The sequence below is a fragment of the Silene latifolia genome, chromosome 1, assembly GCF_048544455.1.
Source record: "Silene latifolia isolate original U9 population chromosome 1, ASM4854445v1, whole genome shotgun sequence".
Taxonomy (NCBI): Eukaryota; Viridiplantae; Streptophyta; class Magnoliopsida; order Caryophyllales; family Caryophyllaceae; genus Silene; species Silene latifolia.
The window spans coordinates 172,514,941-172,533,232 of record NC_133526.1 but is presented as its reverse complement, the minus strand read 5'-3'; the positions used below and the strand labels follow the sequence as shown (position 1 = coordinate 172,533,232).

General features: G+C 33.2%; 1 protein-coding gene across 2 annotated transcripts; it reads right to left on the bottom strand.

Moving 5' to 3' along the window:
• Positions 1 to 9,901: 9,901 nt before the first annotated feature.
• Positions 9,902 to 13,434, bottom strand: LOC141611932 (outer envelope pore protein 21B, chloroplastic). 2 transcript variants are annotated; one of them, XM_074430592.1, is made up of 5 exons: positions 13,263 to 13,434; positions 11,927 to 11,998; positions 11,658 to 11,822; positions 11,201 to 11,299; positions 9,902 to 10,266 (listed from the first exon to the last, which is right to left on the bottom strand). In XM_074430592.1, the coding sequence occupies exons 1-5, from the start codon at positions 13,353 to 13,355 to the stop codon at positions 10,183 to 10,185; spliced, it is 513 nt and encodes a 170-aa protein (XP_074286693.1). In that variant the 5' UTR covers positions 13,356 to 13,434; the 3' UTR covers positions 9,902 to 10,182. The 2 variants fall into 2 exon arrangements, with proteins under 2 accessions (XP_074286693.1, XP_074286699.1); XM_074430598.1 differs by having other exon boundaries at positions 11,658 to 11,819; positions 13,263 to 13,433.
• Positions 13,435 to 18,292: the final 4,858 nt, after the last annotated feature.

Below are 18,292 nucleotides of genomic sequence, written 5' to 3'. Positions count from 1 at the left end.
TTCTTAATCTTAATAAATGTTATAACATTTTTTTATATATATATATATATATATATATATATATATATATATATATATATATATATATATATATATATATATATATATATATATATATACTTCATCTCTTTAAGTGAAATTACATATCTTTTGTATATATCTTGGTATTGATTTTTTTTATGGCTTTTTTTAACATTTCTATTAATAAATTAAGTCTAACCTCTTTATTTTGTTGTGTTTTATAGGATTCAATGTCATGATCTTCTTTGATGTGAACGCTTTATTGTTATGTTGTAAGTTACTACTTTCGCCTATTGTTTTATTTTTCCATTTTTTTTATTTGTTTAACCCTTTAATTTTCATATATGTATAGTTTCTATTTTTACCAGCTTTGAGTTCAACATGACAAACAAAACCTTATATTTCACCTCATTCATAGATTTTTTTTTTTTTAAAAAAATATAAGTTTCAAACACAAAAAAAAAAAAAAAAAAAAAAAAAAAAAAAAATTAATGCAAACCTTTTATCTCCCTCCCATAACTTTGGTTATCAATTTACCCTATTTATTTAACTTTATTATCTTTTTAATGATGATCTTTTTACTTTCCATTCACCATTATATAACAATGATCATAATTTCCATGTTATTCAAAAAATTGGTATGTAAAGTACAATATTATAAAAAGGCAAGACTAAATATTTCACTAAATCATCTCACTAAGTCATGTGTCATGAAAAAAATTCATTTTTTATTATCATGTGTCACATGCTTATTAGTAAAAAAATTTAAAAAATATAAAGTTTCAAACATACAAAATAAATTAAAAAAATTTGATTCAAATTTTTTATCTCCCTCTCATAACTTTAGTCATCAATTTACCCTATTTATTTAACTTTATTACTTTTATTTAATGATGATCTTTTTGCTTTCCCCTCACCATTATATAACAATCAAAATTTCCATTTTATTCCAAAAATTGGTATGTAAAGTTTACATAGATAACTAGAATATTTTTTTACTTTTTTTTTATTTATTATATATTGAATTAATTAGAATCTTTTTTTTTATTATTTTTGTGTTTTCAAATTACAGGAGGATGATACATACTCACATAATTTAAAAATATTACCTTAAGCAACTTTTTATTAGTTGAATATGCAACTCTTTTCACTATGAAGTTTCATGCAGCGACCCTAAAACCCCATCTATAATCTATACAATCTAATTAAAGGGGTACTTAATTAAAATGACAAATTTAATTAAATGTAACATGGAAATTTTAATGTGACGTGGTTTATCAATTTATAGTTACATGGCATTGATTTCATTCACTCATCTATACATAAATCTATACAATTTAGTTAAATGGTACCTAAAATGATAAATTTTAATGTGACAAAAGAATGTAAATGTAATAAACTTTTTAATTTCCTCTCATCTTTATACCTATTAATAATTAATACATTCTACTAATTTAGCATATCACTTTTTTCTTAAATGATGAATTTTTGGCTTCCCTCCTCATTTATACTACATATACACATTGCCATATTTTTGTCTACGATTATCATCTCTTGTATTATCACAATATCTCTACTTGTCTACCTTAAACACCTTTGAGATTTTATTTTGTCGGTCTAAACACTCTAATTCATTCAATCAATAAAGAGAACTTAAAATAACGCCTAAATATTTGTTGGAAGATAAACATTCATAGTCCATAATCTTTAAGCTGATTAAAACAATAAATTATTAATGATCCCGTGATTTTCACGGGCTCCAAAACTAGTTGATAATGTAAAAAGAGAAGAAGAATCTATGAATAGGAAAAAAATTTGCGAGAAGAAGAATCTATGAACAGGAAAAAAATTTACGGAGCTGATGTGAATGCGCATAATGGTGTATTTATATATCAGACTAAAGCTTTCTAATTTGATTTTGGTAAATGAGTTGTAGTGAAACTTATTATTATTAGACAAAAGCACAAACTTTATCTTAGTTAAAGTATTTCATATCTTAGATTTATTTTCTATTATAAGTACTAATATATTTATCTTATATTTCAATATTTTATAACTTAAATAATTCACTTGAAAGCAATAGCCAATGAAATCGCTTCAAAAGTTCCTCTTTTAAGTATATATACTAGATTCCTTATAATCACGCTCAAATTAATAGAAGGAAAAAAAGACTATAAATTTCTTATGTCAAACAAGGCTAAAATCATTCTCAGTAGTCAGCATTAATATTTCACAACTCTAAAACACAATTTTTATAATTTCAACCATGCCTTTTAATCTTTATTTGCACTCATGTCGCCATACATCACTTCAAAAACGAACATGCTTATGGCGGAGATCACCACGCTCAGTTTGGAATGACTATGCGAAACACAAACAACAATTTGGTAAACTACATAGACGAAGATAGAGTGACAACTACGAGACATGATACTCGCTTCTATCTCAACCCCACCATACAAGAGGTAATGATTTTATTTCGAATATACAAGCATTCCAAGAATCTAAGGTGATTTTCTTATTCCGCCATACGAGACAAGGGCAGTGGGACTTGGGAGTATAACCGGCTCAAACAAGCATTCCAAGAATTCAAGGTGACTTGTCTTATTAAAGTAATCGACTTTTATATATAATAATATTAAAATTATAATATCTGATATACAAAAATGTGTGTGTTTTCAGATTTTAGGTAAAGTTTCGTGTGATTGACATGAATAACGGGACCTTTAAGCTTGTTGTTATCTCTGAAATCAAGATGTGAATTTGATGACGTAATATGCAGCGGGCTAGCTAGCTTACATCAAACGGGTGATCCAACAAGAATATTGGCAAATTTAGACCATGAATCAAGACCAGCCCACAAATATGAAATCTCATTAGTATGATGAGTGTTAATTTATAATTTGCAATGGAAAATATATATGTTAATTTAGTCACTCTAAATAGTAATTACTACGTAAGATGGTTTCACACTTTGAGACGATTTCAATACCTGACCATTCCTTGGTAAAAGAAAAAAAACAAAGTTGAAATTTATCATCGTAAAATTAAGATAAAAGTAACTATATTACAAATAAGATTCGCATCATAAAATGAATGTTATCATTATTAATTAAGTAATAATATAATAAAAAGTAGTAATAGGAGCTTTAAATTACAAATATACTATATTAAAATATATAAAGCAGACCCGTGAATTTCACGGGTTTAAATCTAGTGTAATAATTATTGCATAAACCAAAGAAACTTATCTTTTATCAGCGCGCCTTGCTTCAGACGGGCTTTTTCCCGTCTGAAATAAGACGGACAACAAGTTGCCATTTTACAATAAAATTAGTTCATTTGCCCGTGAATTCACGGGGTGTTTCTATTTTACAATATATTTAACGATGTAAGTATTTTTTAAAGAAAAGGTTGTTTTCATGGTGGATCATGTATTTTTTTTTGTTCTTCATCGTAATGTACATAGGGTCTAATCTTAAATAGACTCAAATATGTTATTTAGTCGAAATAGTTTTTGGTTTTATCTAGTAGATAGATTGTGAAAAATAATGTAATTGTTCACCTTTTCGTCCAAATAATTACTCTCTTTGGGAGTTTTCCCCAATATCGAGTCTTTGAATCCAGTAATTTATGTATTTCGTATTCTTGGTTTAGAATCCTTCATAATTGTAAAATAATGTTATAAGGTACGTAAAACAATTCCGAGTCGTTATTCACATATTTGTATTTCATTACAAAATTATCGTCCATTATTATTTTACCATATATAGTAAATATTATCGACTCCATTTAAAAAAAAAATATTAGAGGATCTCAAGACCATAATCCTATATTCCTATATAACAATTGTTTCTTATAAAGAGCCAACCAAAGATATTTCAGTGTAATTTTACCCTCTTCTTATCTTACTCACCAATCACTGGAGCAATTGACCATTAGTCAGCCAGTGATATCATGACCACACCATCGCCGCCTATCCTCTCTAACTCAACCCACATTTGTTGGCTTGTTATCTATTACTCGTAATAATTCACTACCTTTAAGTTAGTCCCTTGTCACTGCAATAAGCCCATAATCACTATGGCACCATAACTAACTTCAACCAATCTTGTTTGACAATAGACACATATGCAGCAAATAAAAATATTAAAGTAAAGGTATTACACCTTTAAGAAACGGTCCTATGTTAATTTCCACATATTCAAATTTATGAAGTTTAATTGGGCATATAAATAAACCTTTAAGGATAATTTGCTATTTATCCCAAAATTCTTTTTATATCGTATCCGTTATCCATATACATATATACTAACCAATAATTCAAACGTAGTCCCCTTATGGAAGCAATTTCTTGGGGTCAACTAAAATTCCTCTCATAATAATAAAAAAATATACAATGTTAGTTACTTTAGTGCAAGGACTCCCCATAAATCACCGAAACTCTTACTTTATGTTATTTAAATGCAATCACGGATAAAACTTATAAGCAAGACATATAAATTCCACCATGTAAATTCGGCCGAGTCAAAAGTAGTAAGAAGAGTGTCATATAATCCCCAAAGTGCTTTTTATTCGATGGTAATTTCTCATACGTTGACCACCTGCAACATTTGAGTAAATGAAATGTATAAGGGCACATGAAGAGTGAAAATTGGAAATAAACATTCCACTAATGGAATTTATGCGCTTGAATCAGTAGTTCAATCGATAGGAGATAATAATGACTTACATATCTAAATATAGGGGGCAAGTGAACCTACGAAGGAAAAGAGTTCACGATAATAGGAGTACATATTATTAAGACGTATAATAAACACACAACTACAAATAGAATAGTACTGGGATTAAACTGGAATAAAAGTAAAATAATTATATGCTAAATTAATATCTGAGCATAAACTATTGAGGAGGAGGAGGAGGAGAAGAGAGCAAATGGATGACGACCTTTTAAAAGGTAAGGATACAAAAGGTTGCAAACTGGTGATAATGAGTAAATAAAAAGACTTAAATGAGAAGTAAATCATAGGGTTAAATTACTTTGAAAAATGAGATGGCGCCACCGGGCGGCATTGAAATTGGGCGCCACCGAGAGTATAATAGTAAATTACAAGCTATTTTCAATTAATTTCACCAAAATTTGAATTTTAAACTAGTTAGTAGAAAAAGGTAGTTTAGGAACTACTTAAATTACATAATTAATTATAAATAACAAAAAAATCAGCTAAATTTGCCTATTATGGTGGATTGTTACAACAAACGAGATAAAAGATCACTAATTGTATCTTAAGAGGACATTGTATATCAAGTTCTTTGAGATACTCCGTATAAATTAGTAAACTTGGTTATAGATTTCACCATCATGTTTGTATAACAATTGATGATTTCACCATAATCATTAACATTACTTTTCTCTGATAAGCAAGATCAATGGATAAATTGCCAATTTGCCAGAATATAATCGAAAAGTAATGTTTTTGAATCACGGATCAGAAGTCCATTCATATTTTTCATGGTTACGTACTTACGTACCCAAACCTTTGACGATGAAAACATGAAGGTTTGCTGGAATGACCGTCATGTTTGTATACCAATTTGAACATGGTTGATTATTAATATGCAGAAAGTAAACTATGGTTTACTGGAATGACCAAATAGTTAAACATGAAATCAATGAAAGCCCTTTGTTAAGATATCAAATTGTCTTCTTCTCCGAAGTAATTGTATTATATTTTTCGTTCGCTGAGTTGTAGATGAATAACCCACAAATTGAAGTAGATGAAGAATGTATACGATGATGAAGAACCGTTATTGCTGTGTAAATTAGGTTATTTAAATTAGATAAGTTTTAGTTATAATTTTATATTACTTGTATATATGAAAATTATATACTTACCCTTAAGATTTTGGCGCAAAAACGAAAACCGACATTTAATATTTTAACTTTTCTTCTTATTTAATCATGGTGGCGGCGAAATTCGGTGCCACCGGGTGGCGCCCTATCGCCATCCAAATAACTTTTAGCATTACAAGCAAATAATTTGTAAATTGAAACCGTCAAAGAAAATAGAGGAAATAATTGCTATGAATTAAGTGTTAATCCATGGATTATTTGTTATTAATTTTTCATAATTTTTTACAAGGAGTTATTGAGTTTATTAAAACGACAATTTCAAACTTTTAATTTTCCGGAAATTAAAGGGACTATATTGAATGGGGTTATTACAATTAAGCACTAGTGAATTATATTTTTACTTTTTTTTCCTTTGATTAATCAAGAATCATGGATAGATCTTATATAAGTTTTTGCTTGCATAGTATTATGCCGAGAAAAAGGATTACGCATCTGAGGTAGTACCTTAGACCTTGTAGTTTTTGAGCTTATACACATTTTTCTGAGCATATTACCATTTATAAATATAGTTTTTGAGCAATATTATATTTTTTTAGTGTAATGTTTTAGTAAATGTGCTCAAAAACTTTATACTAAAGTAGAATTCAAAATTTTTAAAATAAAACACAGAAAATAAACAATCTGAGGTACTACCTCAGATTTATAGTCTATGAACTGATATTATGCCACATGTACTCCTCAATCTAGCCTTTTTATATTTCTTTATAGATGTTGCTATTTTCTGATAACGTATTACCATTATTTTTCACATCATTTTCAGGGTAAAAAGTGACAACTCTAGTCATAAAATTTTGTCATTAAATAATTACATTACATTCTATTAAAAAATGGCAACATTTTATCCGTCTTATTTTTCACATCATTACATTCTATTAAAAAAACAGTCCGTCTGAAATAAAAATTTGCGTTCTTTTATACATAAATGTCACTTATCTCTCTTCTCCATAACAAACCTAATATTGGTGATAGTATGAAAAACATGTATCAGTGGGGGTGAGTTTGACTGTATCAATTTGAATAAGCCTTTGTGAGTGTGTATTAACGACACGCGTCAGTTAGAACAATAACATACAAATATTAAGCTTTACAACGATTTTTTTCATTAACAAAGTGTTTTATCTTTTATTTTATTTTAAAAAATATTTTAATCATATGTAAACAAATAATTAGACATTAGACATTAACATTATAACGAAGTTAATTACCCCATTCTGGCGCATTACGTTGTCAAACTAGTATATATTAAAATAATATTTCATTGGTTACAACAATACCTAATAAATAGTTAAATTTGCAAAATAACATTTCTTAATCAAATAGTACTAACTAAAGTGTACTTAGCCATTAACTCGTAAGCAACACGATCCAAAATGACCCGACCAAATTGACCGACAACAACAGTCACACGAAATTGACCCGAAACCCGAAAGTGACCCGACCTGATCCAAAATGTGTGTCAAACCCGAAATGACCCGACCCAAACTGACTCGACCCATATTCGATTGACCCGTTTTGCCAGGTCCTATTCTACAAGTTATATTTGTAAAATGTTATCTACTCAATTATATTTCAATTAGTAGATTATACAACCAGTTTTATGCAGTTGTACGGTATAGAATCCGAGCTGTGTATTAAAGTTTTCGAGTTTGTTTTAAAAGAAACTGAGTTATGCGGTAAAGTTTTTGAACTCACACACTTAAACACAAAAAAATAAACTCTTGTAAAACTCGGAATAATTACACATAAACTCGAATTAATGTATATAGTTGTACAATATTTATTATACAACTGGTTGTATAGTACTATTTGTGATTATATTTGCCTGTTAGCTTAGCTGCTTGTTAAATTTCTACTTTGTAAAAACTTTCCTTATTTTCTTAATACAAGTTCATTGTTTTAAAAAAAAATCATAAAACTAATAATAATTAAAAAAAAATAGATGGAGAAGGAACTAGTTGTTAAATTTCTACTCATAACCCGTGTAACAAACTGAGCAACAACCTTTAACGAACTTAGTAATTTCCTTGAACCATTTTCATTAAATTGCATATTTCTTGACAATTGCATATATAAAGAATCCCAAATTGCTCCAACCATTATAATTTGCTCATAAAAATTGCATATTCTTTTTTTTACCCTCCATAATTTCTCTGTTTAACCAAGTAAAACTCTACCCATTTTCAAGAACCCCTACAATGGCAGAACCTTCAACCCCGAATTAACCCACTTCCGAAACTCACCAAACCGCCCCAACCATGGATGAATCCGAGCAGAACCGAAAAGCGTATGACTTTGCCTTCATTCTAAAACCTGCCAAAACCTTGAAGATAGCAGTTGAGGCCTTTTCTGACCATCTATGTCGGATAATTCTTGGTCATTGGTAAAACAGTGTATGATTTGAGTTTTTGGTATGATGAACCGCCATTTTTAGGGTTAGATTATAAATTTTTCTTTTGTTAGAGGATAAATTTCTTGGGGTATTTGTAGTCTGTTGTGAGTTTGATCTTAGTTTGTGATATCAGTGACTTATATTTAATTGTTTTATCAAAGATTGATGCTCTTAAGAGTGAATCATGTACACATTGACAATAATTTTGTCCGTCATCAAAATTTTCGAATGTGTAATTTCTGATCATGTACGCATTGAAAATGGGTGGTGTTGGCTAACTGTGAAGTTGAGGTGAATTATGACAGATTTTGCTCTAGGTCGTCTTGTGAATATTGACTTGCAAGAAGCTGATGCCGATTACCAAAACTTCACTAACATCTCTTACGTGTACGAGACTGTCGTACCATCAAAGTACTTGCCTACAATGATGACAAGGTTACCAGAAGATTTCAGTTTTATGGGAGCTCAGACTGGTACATATATACATACATACTCTAATCTTGCTCATTTCTTACATAAAACCGTTCCACATAACTTATGATGAAGGTTACTACTCCAAAAACATTGTTTATAGGGTGTTTGGTGTATGGGTCAATAAGCATGTTGTTTTAGGATACTACTATAAAACCGCTTTGCACAAGTATGGATGGAAATTAATAAAACAAGGCAGGAGACTAAGTTAAAGTTTGTTGTTGAACTGCAGTTGAAATGGTGAACTAGTTTGCATAATCAATCATTGCCTGATTGGAGACCCGGACAAGTACGTAATGTTGAGGTTCAAGGTGGGTGAATTTGGAGATATGGTGATCTTGAACGAGGCTGATTTCGTGTATGCTCCGGACCTTCCTATCAAGGGTCACTTCCATTCTCTACACTGAATCAGGAATTCAGGATTGAAGATCCACCCACATACTACACTACAGATGATTTCATTTTAATATTGGTATATTAGTGCTCAACTGTGTATAATGCAACCATATTGCAGTTTTTGAGATACAGCATGTGTCTGTATAAACATACTACGGAGTATATCGCTATTTCTTTGCTCTGAGGGCTGAATAACAATGCTGAACTAGAAAAACTATGCTACACAAACCAACACCAACTAATACTTCAACAATAATTCAACTTAAACAAGGAGATATAAGGATTATCCTTTCCTTAATAGCAAATCAAATCCGACACGAATAGCTTCATAATCAAGAAAATGTTCGCATTTCTAAGTCATATCTAGCCTTGTCCACTCGGTGATTTAGGTGCTGCTTTGTTGAACGATTCACCGAGTTGCTCCAAACTTTAACACGAGTTTACATGGACATGTTTTTGGTAAATAGTTTAGCCTAAAACTTTAAATTACTTTAATTTTAATCATTTTTAGTAAATAGTTTAGCCAAAAAACGAGCCTACATGACCGATTCACCCTTAAAAACTACTATCAATTAAGTTTTCACTATATTCTTGACTTATGATCGGCAAAATATCACCTCAGAAATGACTGTCACAAGTCCCACAACCTAAAATGAGCGCTGCATTATACATTTATACTTCATAAATGTGACAGATGCCAATCCAAAATGTAGTCCGCCGTAAAACTCATGATATTAAGAATTAAATTCCCATGATAAACAATCCATGTAGAATCCAGAGAACAGTCTTAGAGAAGAAAACTTTCACAAGCTCTTGCAGCAAAAGAAATCAACTTAAAAACAGAATTTAAAAACATAGATTAACTTGAACCATACAAAATTATGAATGAATAGGGCACAGTACTCATAATAACAAATGGGGTGGGGTGATTTGATAACTGCGCCAACTACCTAGCCTCCTCCAGTTTGTAGAGCGGAAAACGGTGATTTGATCACAAATCATATCTTATATTCCACTTGCCATTCACATCAGCGTTAACAGTCCAGTTGTTTTCTCTGATTTGCATGTATGGAACCTGCAATCATCCATGGCCGAATGCAACCAGTGGATTTATCAGCAGGAATCATTAGTAAGCAGCTGTCAAAGGCGATGCAACAACTATAGCAGAAGCATTATAAGTTCTAAGGAACAACAACACGGCCGAGGGTAGGGCACCATAATTGTTTCCAATGACTCATAATATTACTACCAAAAATAGATATCAAACAACAAATAACCCAGCGGACTATACTGGGATGCTGTGAACATGCTATAAAATTACGGTCAACACTATACTGTATCTAGAATCAGTTTTGCACTTTCGCCGGTTATAAGTGTGATCCCCATAACCACCAAGTAGGGACTGTAGCAGTTAAAGGATATGGTCATAACTGGAAAACAACAGCTATTTGCAAAAACGCTTTAAATACAGTACAAAACCGTTCTTTTATTGGGCATGCAAGAATACTAGCCATGGTATTAAACCTCGGGTTCAGACTTGATATTAGAATCATTCTTTCCGGCGTAATATAAGAGGAATTTTTAACAGACTCCTTGAAAAGCTTTATTTTCAATATATCTCTGAAAGAGTAAAGACATGAAGTCCATTTCAACAAATTAGCTACTTTAATATCCTATAGGTCACAAATGACCAATTTAGAATTAGCATTACTCGTCAATAAAATCAACATGATGTTTACAGAGCTCTCTTATATGAATATTCATAGAGAGAGTTTGTTAATAACTAAGAAGGATTACTGCAATACTATCCTCACAGTTCTCTCATTTAAAAGTAAAGTACAAAGAAGAATAACTACAATGTTACCCAAAATTAGCATCACAGAGACTGACAATGCTTCAATGTTAAAAACCTCGAGTCACATGGATACACAGTAAAGTACCCAAGTGAACGAAGCATATCAACCCTAATTAATAGACTAATTCAAATTTCAAAGTCACCCGGCAATTACCTTATCAACAATGTCATAGCCAATTTTCAACCTCACATCTTGATCCTTTTGAAAATTGAACACACTCCACGAGAATTCAGCGGCTCCTCTTGATTTTCTCTTTAGTTCCATTCATGAATCACGATACAGCAACAAAGAATTCATTAGTTTGAAATGGAAGATCACCTCCAAAAAATAAAGGGGATGGACGGGGAATGAAAAGATTTACAAAACGCCTCTAGTCTAAGGAAACATTGATTTTCCGAAATATGCTGAGAAACTAAATTAAGTAGTCTATATGCATGAAAAAGGACAGGTACTCTTTCAGTTAATTCCCCGTTACGCATTACAGATAACCTATTAGTTACTGTACAAAGCAAGGAGCACAAAAGCTTTAGTTAACGCGTAGTCATCCCATACTTATTCTGAAAAATGAAATGAAATTCTACAGATACCGCAGAAAGAAAAAAATACAAACCTGCTTTAAATCTTTGTCAACATCACATCGACCCTTGACATTGAACCTCACTGATTCGTCAGATAACACAGGGAATCCCAATTTTCCCCGCACAACATAACCAAGCTTCTCACGCTTGTCAAATTGCACCCCCAAACCAAGGCTTGCTGCCAACTGTGGTGGCTGTTGCATAAATTCAAGCCATGGCAATGTTAAAAGCAGAAGAGAGATAATTCAGAAATTTTAATCCATTTATAATCAAATTATCTTTCTGAAAAAACGTCACATACGTTATAGAAGCGCCTCAACATAGCACTTAAGTAACTTGGTCCTCCATACTTTGTATCAAGCTCTCCACGAACCTGCAATGAAATGCATATCATGGAATATTAGAATAAGCATATCACATCATTGTATGCAAAAATGCATAGAGGTTAGAGCCTCAAACTAGCAAACACTTCTCAGTAATCAACATCAATATCTTACAGAGAACTTCTACAACAATCGCCTCGGAGAGCATAGTTTATTTAGCAAAATACCTTATAGGTTTAATTACACACACTGAACTTATTCTTAGTAGAAAACAAAAATACAGGGACAAATTTAGATTGTAGCCATATCTCATCTCAACGACACAAGACGACACTATTTGGTTTAAGTGACACCGTAACCCCATTAATTTTAATCATTTTGGTTTGTTTTATAGTGACCTGAATGTAAACGGACAAATACGTAACACTCCATAAAATATATATCACCAAGGTGAAGCCCATTTCCTCTTTCAAACATTGAAAAGCTACATTTTCAGTTCCCCTCTCTTCGCCCTGCTTCGATTTATTTTTCACTAAAAATTACTCGGTATATTCCACCAAACCAAAAGAAGAGATAATAACATCCAATTTTCCATCTTTAGTTAAACAGTGGAACAATTTTCAAAAATTAGGAGTAGCTACATTTTCTTTGTCAAAGAAGAATATCACCTTTAAATTTTCATATTTTTTTCGACATACCTATGGTCAAAATAAATTTAAAACAATCATATGTCTATGGTTTAATCGATTATTTATCACGTCTCCCTATTCTATTCCACCAGTCACTAACAGTTTCAAAGGACGGTTCATGTTAGCCGACCCCGGCTCATTTTGAGATTAAATCTTTGATGTTGTATTTATGGTCAAAATTTGGAAACCTCGACAAGCTGGTAGAGTATTGGGTTGGATAGGAGGAAAGGCTACACATTTCTGCATTAACACCATAACCCTAAAACCATAGTCAGTTGACGATATCGACGTATAACTAAATTTCCAGAATTGCATCACAGACACTGAGATACGCCTCGGATACGACACTTCTCTGCCGTGTCGGATTAACATAAACCTAAAGCGCATTTCTCAACTAAACTACAAAATCCTTCAAACCCTACAGCAGCAATTTAGCAACACAAATCTACTTAATTCCAGAAACCCAGTTCCAATTTCAATCAATACCTCAACAAAATCGCAAATTAACAACACATTTCAATATTCCATCAAGAAAAAAAGATTAAAACATAAAAAAAATGGAAAAATAAACAAGAAGAAGGGAGAGATAATACAAGTAGTAGAAGAATGAAGAAAAAGAGGAAACCTGAAGGAAAGTATCAGAAAGAAGGAGAAGGTTTTGTTTGGCGTGAAGTTTTAGGGCTTTGGCGTCGCCGCTGTAACGAAGTGATGTCTCCATTTTTGGTCGTACTTTCAAGTTGGTGAAACAAACCTTGGGGAATGGGGACTTGTTGATATGGATATCATTACTTTTGCTTTTTTTTTTTGTTTATATATTGTGAGTCCGTTTTTGAAATAATGCTCAAAAATAAAAGAATTGTCGTTTTGGGTCGGTTTTGAAAACAATTGTCGAAATGGTGTCCACGTAGGCTCGTTTTTGACGAGCTGTAGGAAAAACTTAAACACGCCATACGTATTGGCGTGTTTACTTTCAATGAACACGCCATTACATATGGCGTGTTTAAGCGATCAAAATTCTAACCAAAGTCGATGGTTTGAACAACATAAGCAAAGGAAACACGCCATACATAATGGCGTGTCTTAAGACTAAAACACGCCATACGTAATGGCGGGTTTAAGCGACTTTTTATTTTCTAGCCCAAGTCCGTGGTACGGGTTTTGGAAAGAAAGAGAACCCGCCATTACGTATGGCGTGTCTTCTGAAAAAACCCGCCAATACGTATGGCGTGTTTAAAGAGAATCTTTTTTTTTTTTAACAACTTTGTTTTTCCCGTCACTTTCTACCACAAAACACATACCATTCACCATCTCCGCTACTCAAACTCCCAAACGCGATACAAAAACCTCACTCCCTTCTTATTTCTTCACCTCACACTCATCTCCGTGAATCTCCGGCGTATCTCCGGCATTATATTGGGTTTTTGCTATTCAAATTATACATTCTACCTAATTAGCAAGGTAATTTAATTCTTTTAACTTATTTATTTTCATCTTTTGAATGTAGATTTTGCTTATTTTGTCTTCATTGTTAGTAATTATGTTGTTTTGTACCTATATCTACAACTTATATGTGTTAATTTAAGGTAGTTTAAAAAAAGCCCCAAATTTTCGAAACCCTAATTAAATTAGGTAGGATGAACGATTTCTGATTTTTAATTGTTGTTTAGGTATGTATTTTAGGAAAATTAGGTTATTGGTAGTTGATTAATACTAAATTTGTTCAAATTTTTTTTATAGAATGGAAATTTGTGATTTTCCTCTTATTTGTTATTGGGATGGAGAAGTGTTGGAGCAAAATGGATGTGTAACCTATAGAGGAGGGAATCAATGTTTTATTCTAGCTAGTACAAAGATGACATATCTTGAATTAGTTGAAGAGATTTATAAGGGAATCGGTGTTCAAAGTTTGGGTACTCAATTGAAGGTAATGATGAAATTTCCGAGTCTTGGGTGTTTCAAAATTGTTCCTCTTAATAATGAGGGAGCCTTTAAAGCGTTATGGGCAAGTATTCGTCATTCACATGCTCCTTCAATGGACATATTTGTAGAAGTTTCTACTAGTCAAATTGTCATTCCTACACCAAGTATTAGGCTAGATGATGTTGCTCAATTTGTTTCACTTGAAACTAATTACGTAAATGAAGGGGAATTTTATGGTAACTTACAAGGTGATGAGATTGATGAGGAATTGGCAATACTTGATGAGAATTTGTTGGCAAATGAAGAAGATGGTGATGATGATCTTGTCTTTGCTAGTGCTCCCATCGTTGAGTTTAATAAGATTGATCAATTAGATGAGGATGAATTGAATAGTTGGAAAACTTGGGAAAATATGGTAAGATATGAACATGGGAAAGAGTTTGCGGTTGGACAAGTGTTCCCAAACAAAGCTTCACTTAGCGATGAGGTGACATCATATTGTGTTAAAGCAAATCAATTTTTCAAAGTTGCTTAAATCCAAGCCTAATACTATTACCTTCAAATGTGGCCGGATTCCTACACCATGTAATTGGCGGTTAAGGGCTACACAAAAAGACTTTCATTCTGAAGTTTTTACCATTGTGACATACAAAGGTCCTCATGATGAGTCTTGTGTTTGTGACATGGTACCTCAAGACCACATGAATTTGAAACGAGCATTCATAAGTCATGAGATTCGTAACCTTGTTGAGGGAGATTGGGGATATAAAGTAAACTCTGTTGTTACTTATATTTTAGATAAGTATGGTTACACAATTTCATACACCAAAGCTTGGAATGCAAAACAAAGAGCAATTGAGGAAATATTTGGAGATTGGGATAAATCATATGAGTTGCTACCTCGTTTCATGCAAGGCTTAAAAGAATCTAATCCTGGCACTATTGTTCAATTTTATACAACACCAACAACTAACCCAAATGTGCAAAAATTTCAGCGTGTTTTTTGGGCATTTAAACCATGTATTGATGGCTTTGAACATTGTCGGCCAGTTTTAAGCATTGATGGAACCCACTTATATGGAAAGTTCAAGGGAACAATTTTGACAAACTATGTCAATTGATGCTAATAATCAAATTTTCCCGGTTGCTTTTGCTATTGTTGAAGCCGAAAATACCGATAGTTGGCCTTGGTTTATGTCATGCATAAGAGTATTTGTTACCAAAAGAAGTGGGTTGTGTGTCATTTCCGATAGACACAAAGGGATTATGAAAGCAATGAGTGAAGTTGGTAGTGGGTGGGAGGAGCCGTATGCCTATCATAGGGTTTGCATTCGTCATTTGGCTTCAAATGTTAATACAAGATTTAGAAATACTGCAGTTAAAGAAATGTTTGGGTCAACGGCAATGCAATTACAAAACAAGAAGTTTGACATAGGATTTCGTCGCCTAGGTGAGTTGAATAGAGAGGCACAACAATATGTTGTTGAAATTGGAATAGAGAAGTGGTCAATTTGCCATGATGGTGGACATAGATATGGAATATTGACTACTAATTTGGCGGAGGCATTTAATAATGTTCTTAAAGGAGCACGTTTTCTACCCGTAACGGCACTCATAAAGTGTATATTTTTTAGAGTCAATGCATACTTTGTTGAGCGACGTGAGTTTGCAAGGAAACGGTTGATGAAGGGGCTTCATTATAGTCCGAAGATTACAACCTTGTTGGAGGAAAATTGCCAAAAAGGAGCATACCATAAGGTTGTGGCTTTTGACCATGTCCAAAGACATTGGAGGTCCCCTTGTTCTATTGCAATTGTGGGCATGGGAGAGGATTAGTATTGGTCGACCTACACTCACGAGACCCGTTAATGCTACCCATCATGGACCAAACCCATTAGGTTCACAACATCAAATCAGGATTGACTCATTGGGTCGTAGGTGGGCAAGTGTGATTCGTAAGAGGCCGGAAGGGGTGACCACACTAATTGGGTATAGGGATGCTTTTGATTCAATGCGACATGATCAGTTTACATGGCAACCTTACACCCGACAGGTTTTGTCTTTTTTGCCCCCGTTTTGTTATGATGACTCCGACGATTGGACAGTGATGGCCCCTATGATTTGTTTCGACATTGTTGAGTGGCATTTTCCAAATAGGGTAGCTCGTCAATTTGGGTGGAAACAAATTATCCCGTTAAACTCGATCCGAACCAAAATTGCACAAAGTAGACAAAAGGGGTGCCTCTTCACGGAATTGGATTGAAAAACATCAACCCTACATAGCAAATTGGGTTAGGAGGGGTGATTTTCGGTTTCGTGGTGAAGAGGATGATATTGAAATGAACTACTTCGACCCCTACATGGTTTGGTACCGGGATCGCACTATTCTTCGCTTGAACCCTTTTCCCCCACAAGCTACTTATCAAGCACCCTTTGGAGCCACAGAATATCTTGTAAGTACACTTTAATATACTTGTCTTAAAATTCTTAACCAATATATCATAAAATGTCATTAGCTTATACTACTTATTTTGTTTTAGGCGCAAGGTTTCGTCAATGTCCATAATACATGTGATACGGAGCTTCGACAAATGCCTCTTGAGGTGCCTCCACATTTCCGGACAATGGTTTCACACCTACGGGACTACTCCACTCAATCGCTTGAACATGTAGGCTATTCCCATCTCCTTCAACCAACCGTAGAACCAAGGCAAGAAAGTTCAACAATGGTTCAAGAGTCCCTCAACTCAATGAATGTGGATGATGATGCACCATTGGTTCAATACACAAGGAGGGGTAGACGCTCTAAGTCATCCATGCCGGCTAGACACTCTATGTCTTCCATGCCTTCCATGTCTTCAATGCCGGCCATGTCTTCAATGCCTTCAATGTCTTCAATGTCACCCGTCAATGAAGAAGCCGTCAATGAAGAAGGTACCCCGGAGCCTAAGAAAGGGTTTTGGAATCGCCTTCGACGAAAAAGCAAGAAGAAGACTTGAGGACATGATGTAATAGTTAGAAGATTAATGGTTTGTTTGACATTTTAGATGGTTTATTTCTTTGACATTTTAGTTGTAAAACTTAGATTTTAATCCCCTTGTGCGAAACATATGTGTTGTGTAAACTCGGTTTTTATTTATAATAGGCAATGGTTTGTGTTGTCCTTTGCATTGTTGAGCATTGTTGAGTTTGGTTTTCTGTTTTGGCAAAGGAAAGATACGGACGAAGGGAATTTGTGCAGCAATGAAAAAAAAAAAATAGAACTGGCTAAACACGCCAATACGTATGGCGTGTTTGGCTCTTAAGACACGCCATTACGTATGGCGTGTTCTATTTTCTTCTATTTTGCAGCTACTGGACTCAGGTAAGAAATTTTGGCTGCTTAAACCCGCCATTACGTATGGCGTGTTTTAGTCTTAAGACACGCCATTATGTATGGCGTGTTTCCTTTGCTTATGTTGTTCAGCTACTGACTTTGGTTAGAATTTTGGACTGCCTAAACACGCCATATGTAATGGCGTGTTCATTGAAGTAAACACGCCAATAGGTATGGCGTGTTTAAGCCTCCTACAGGCTCGTCAAAAACGAGCCTACGTGGACACCATTTCGACAATTGTTTTCAAAACCGACCCAAAACGACAATTCTTTTATTTTTGAGCATTATTTCAAAAACGGACTCATATATTGTGTTTCGAGGTTGGTAGTAGAGGTGATCAGATGCGGGTTTGTTTCGGA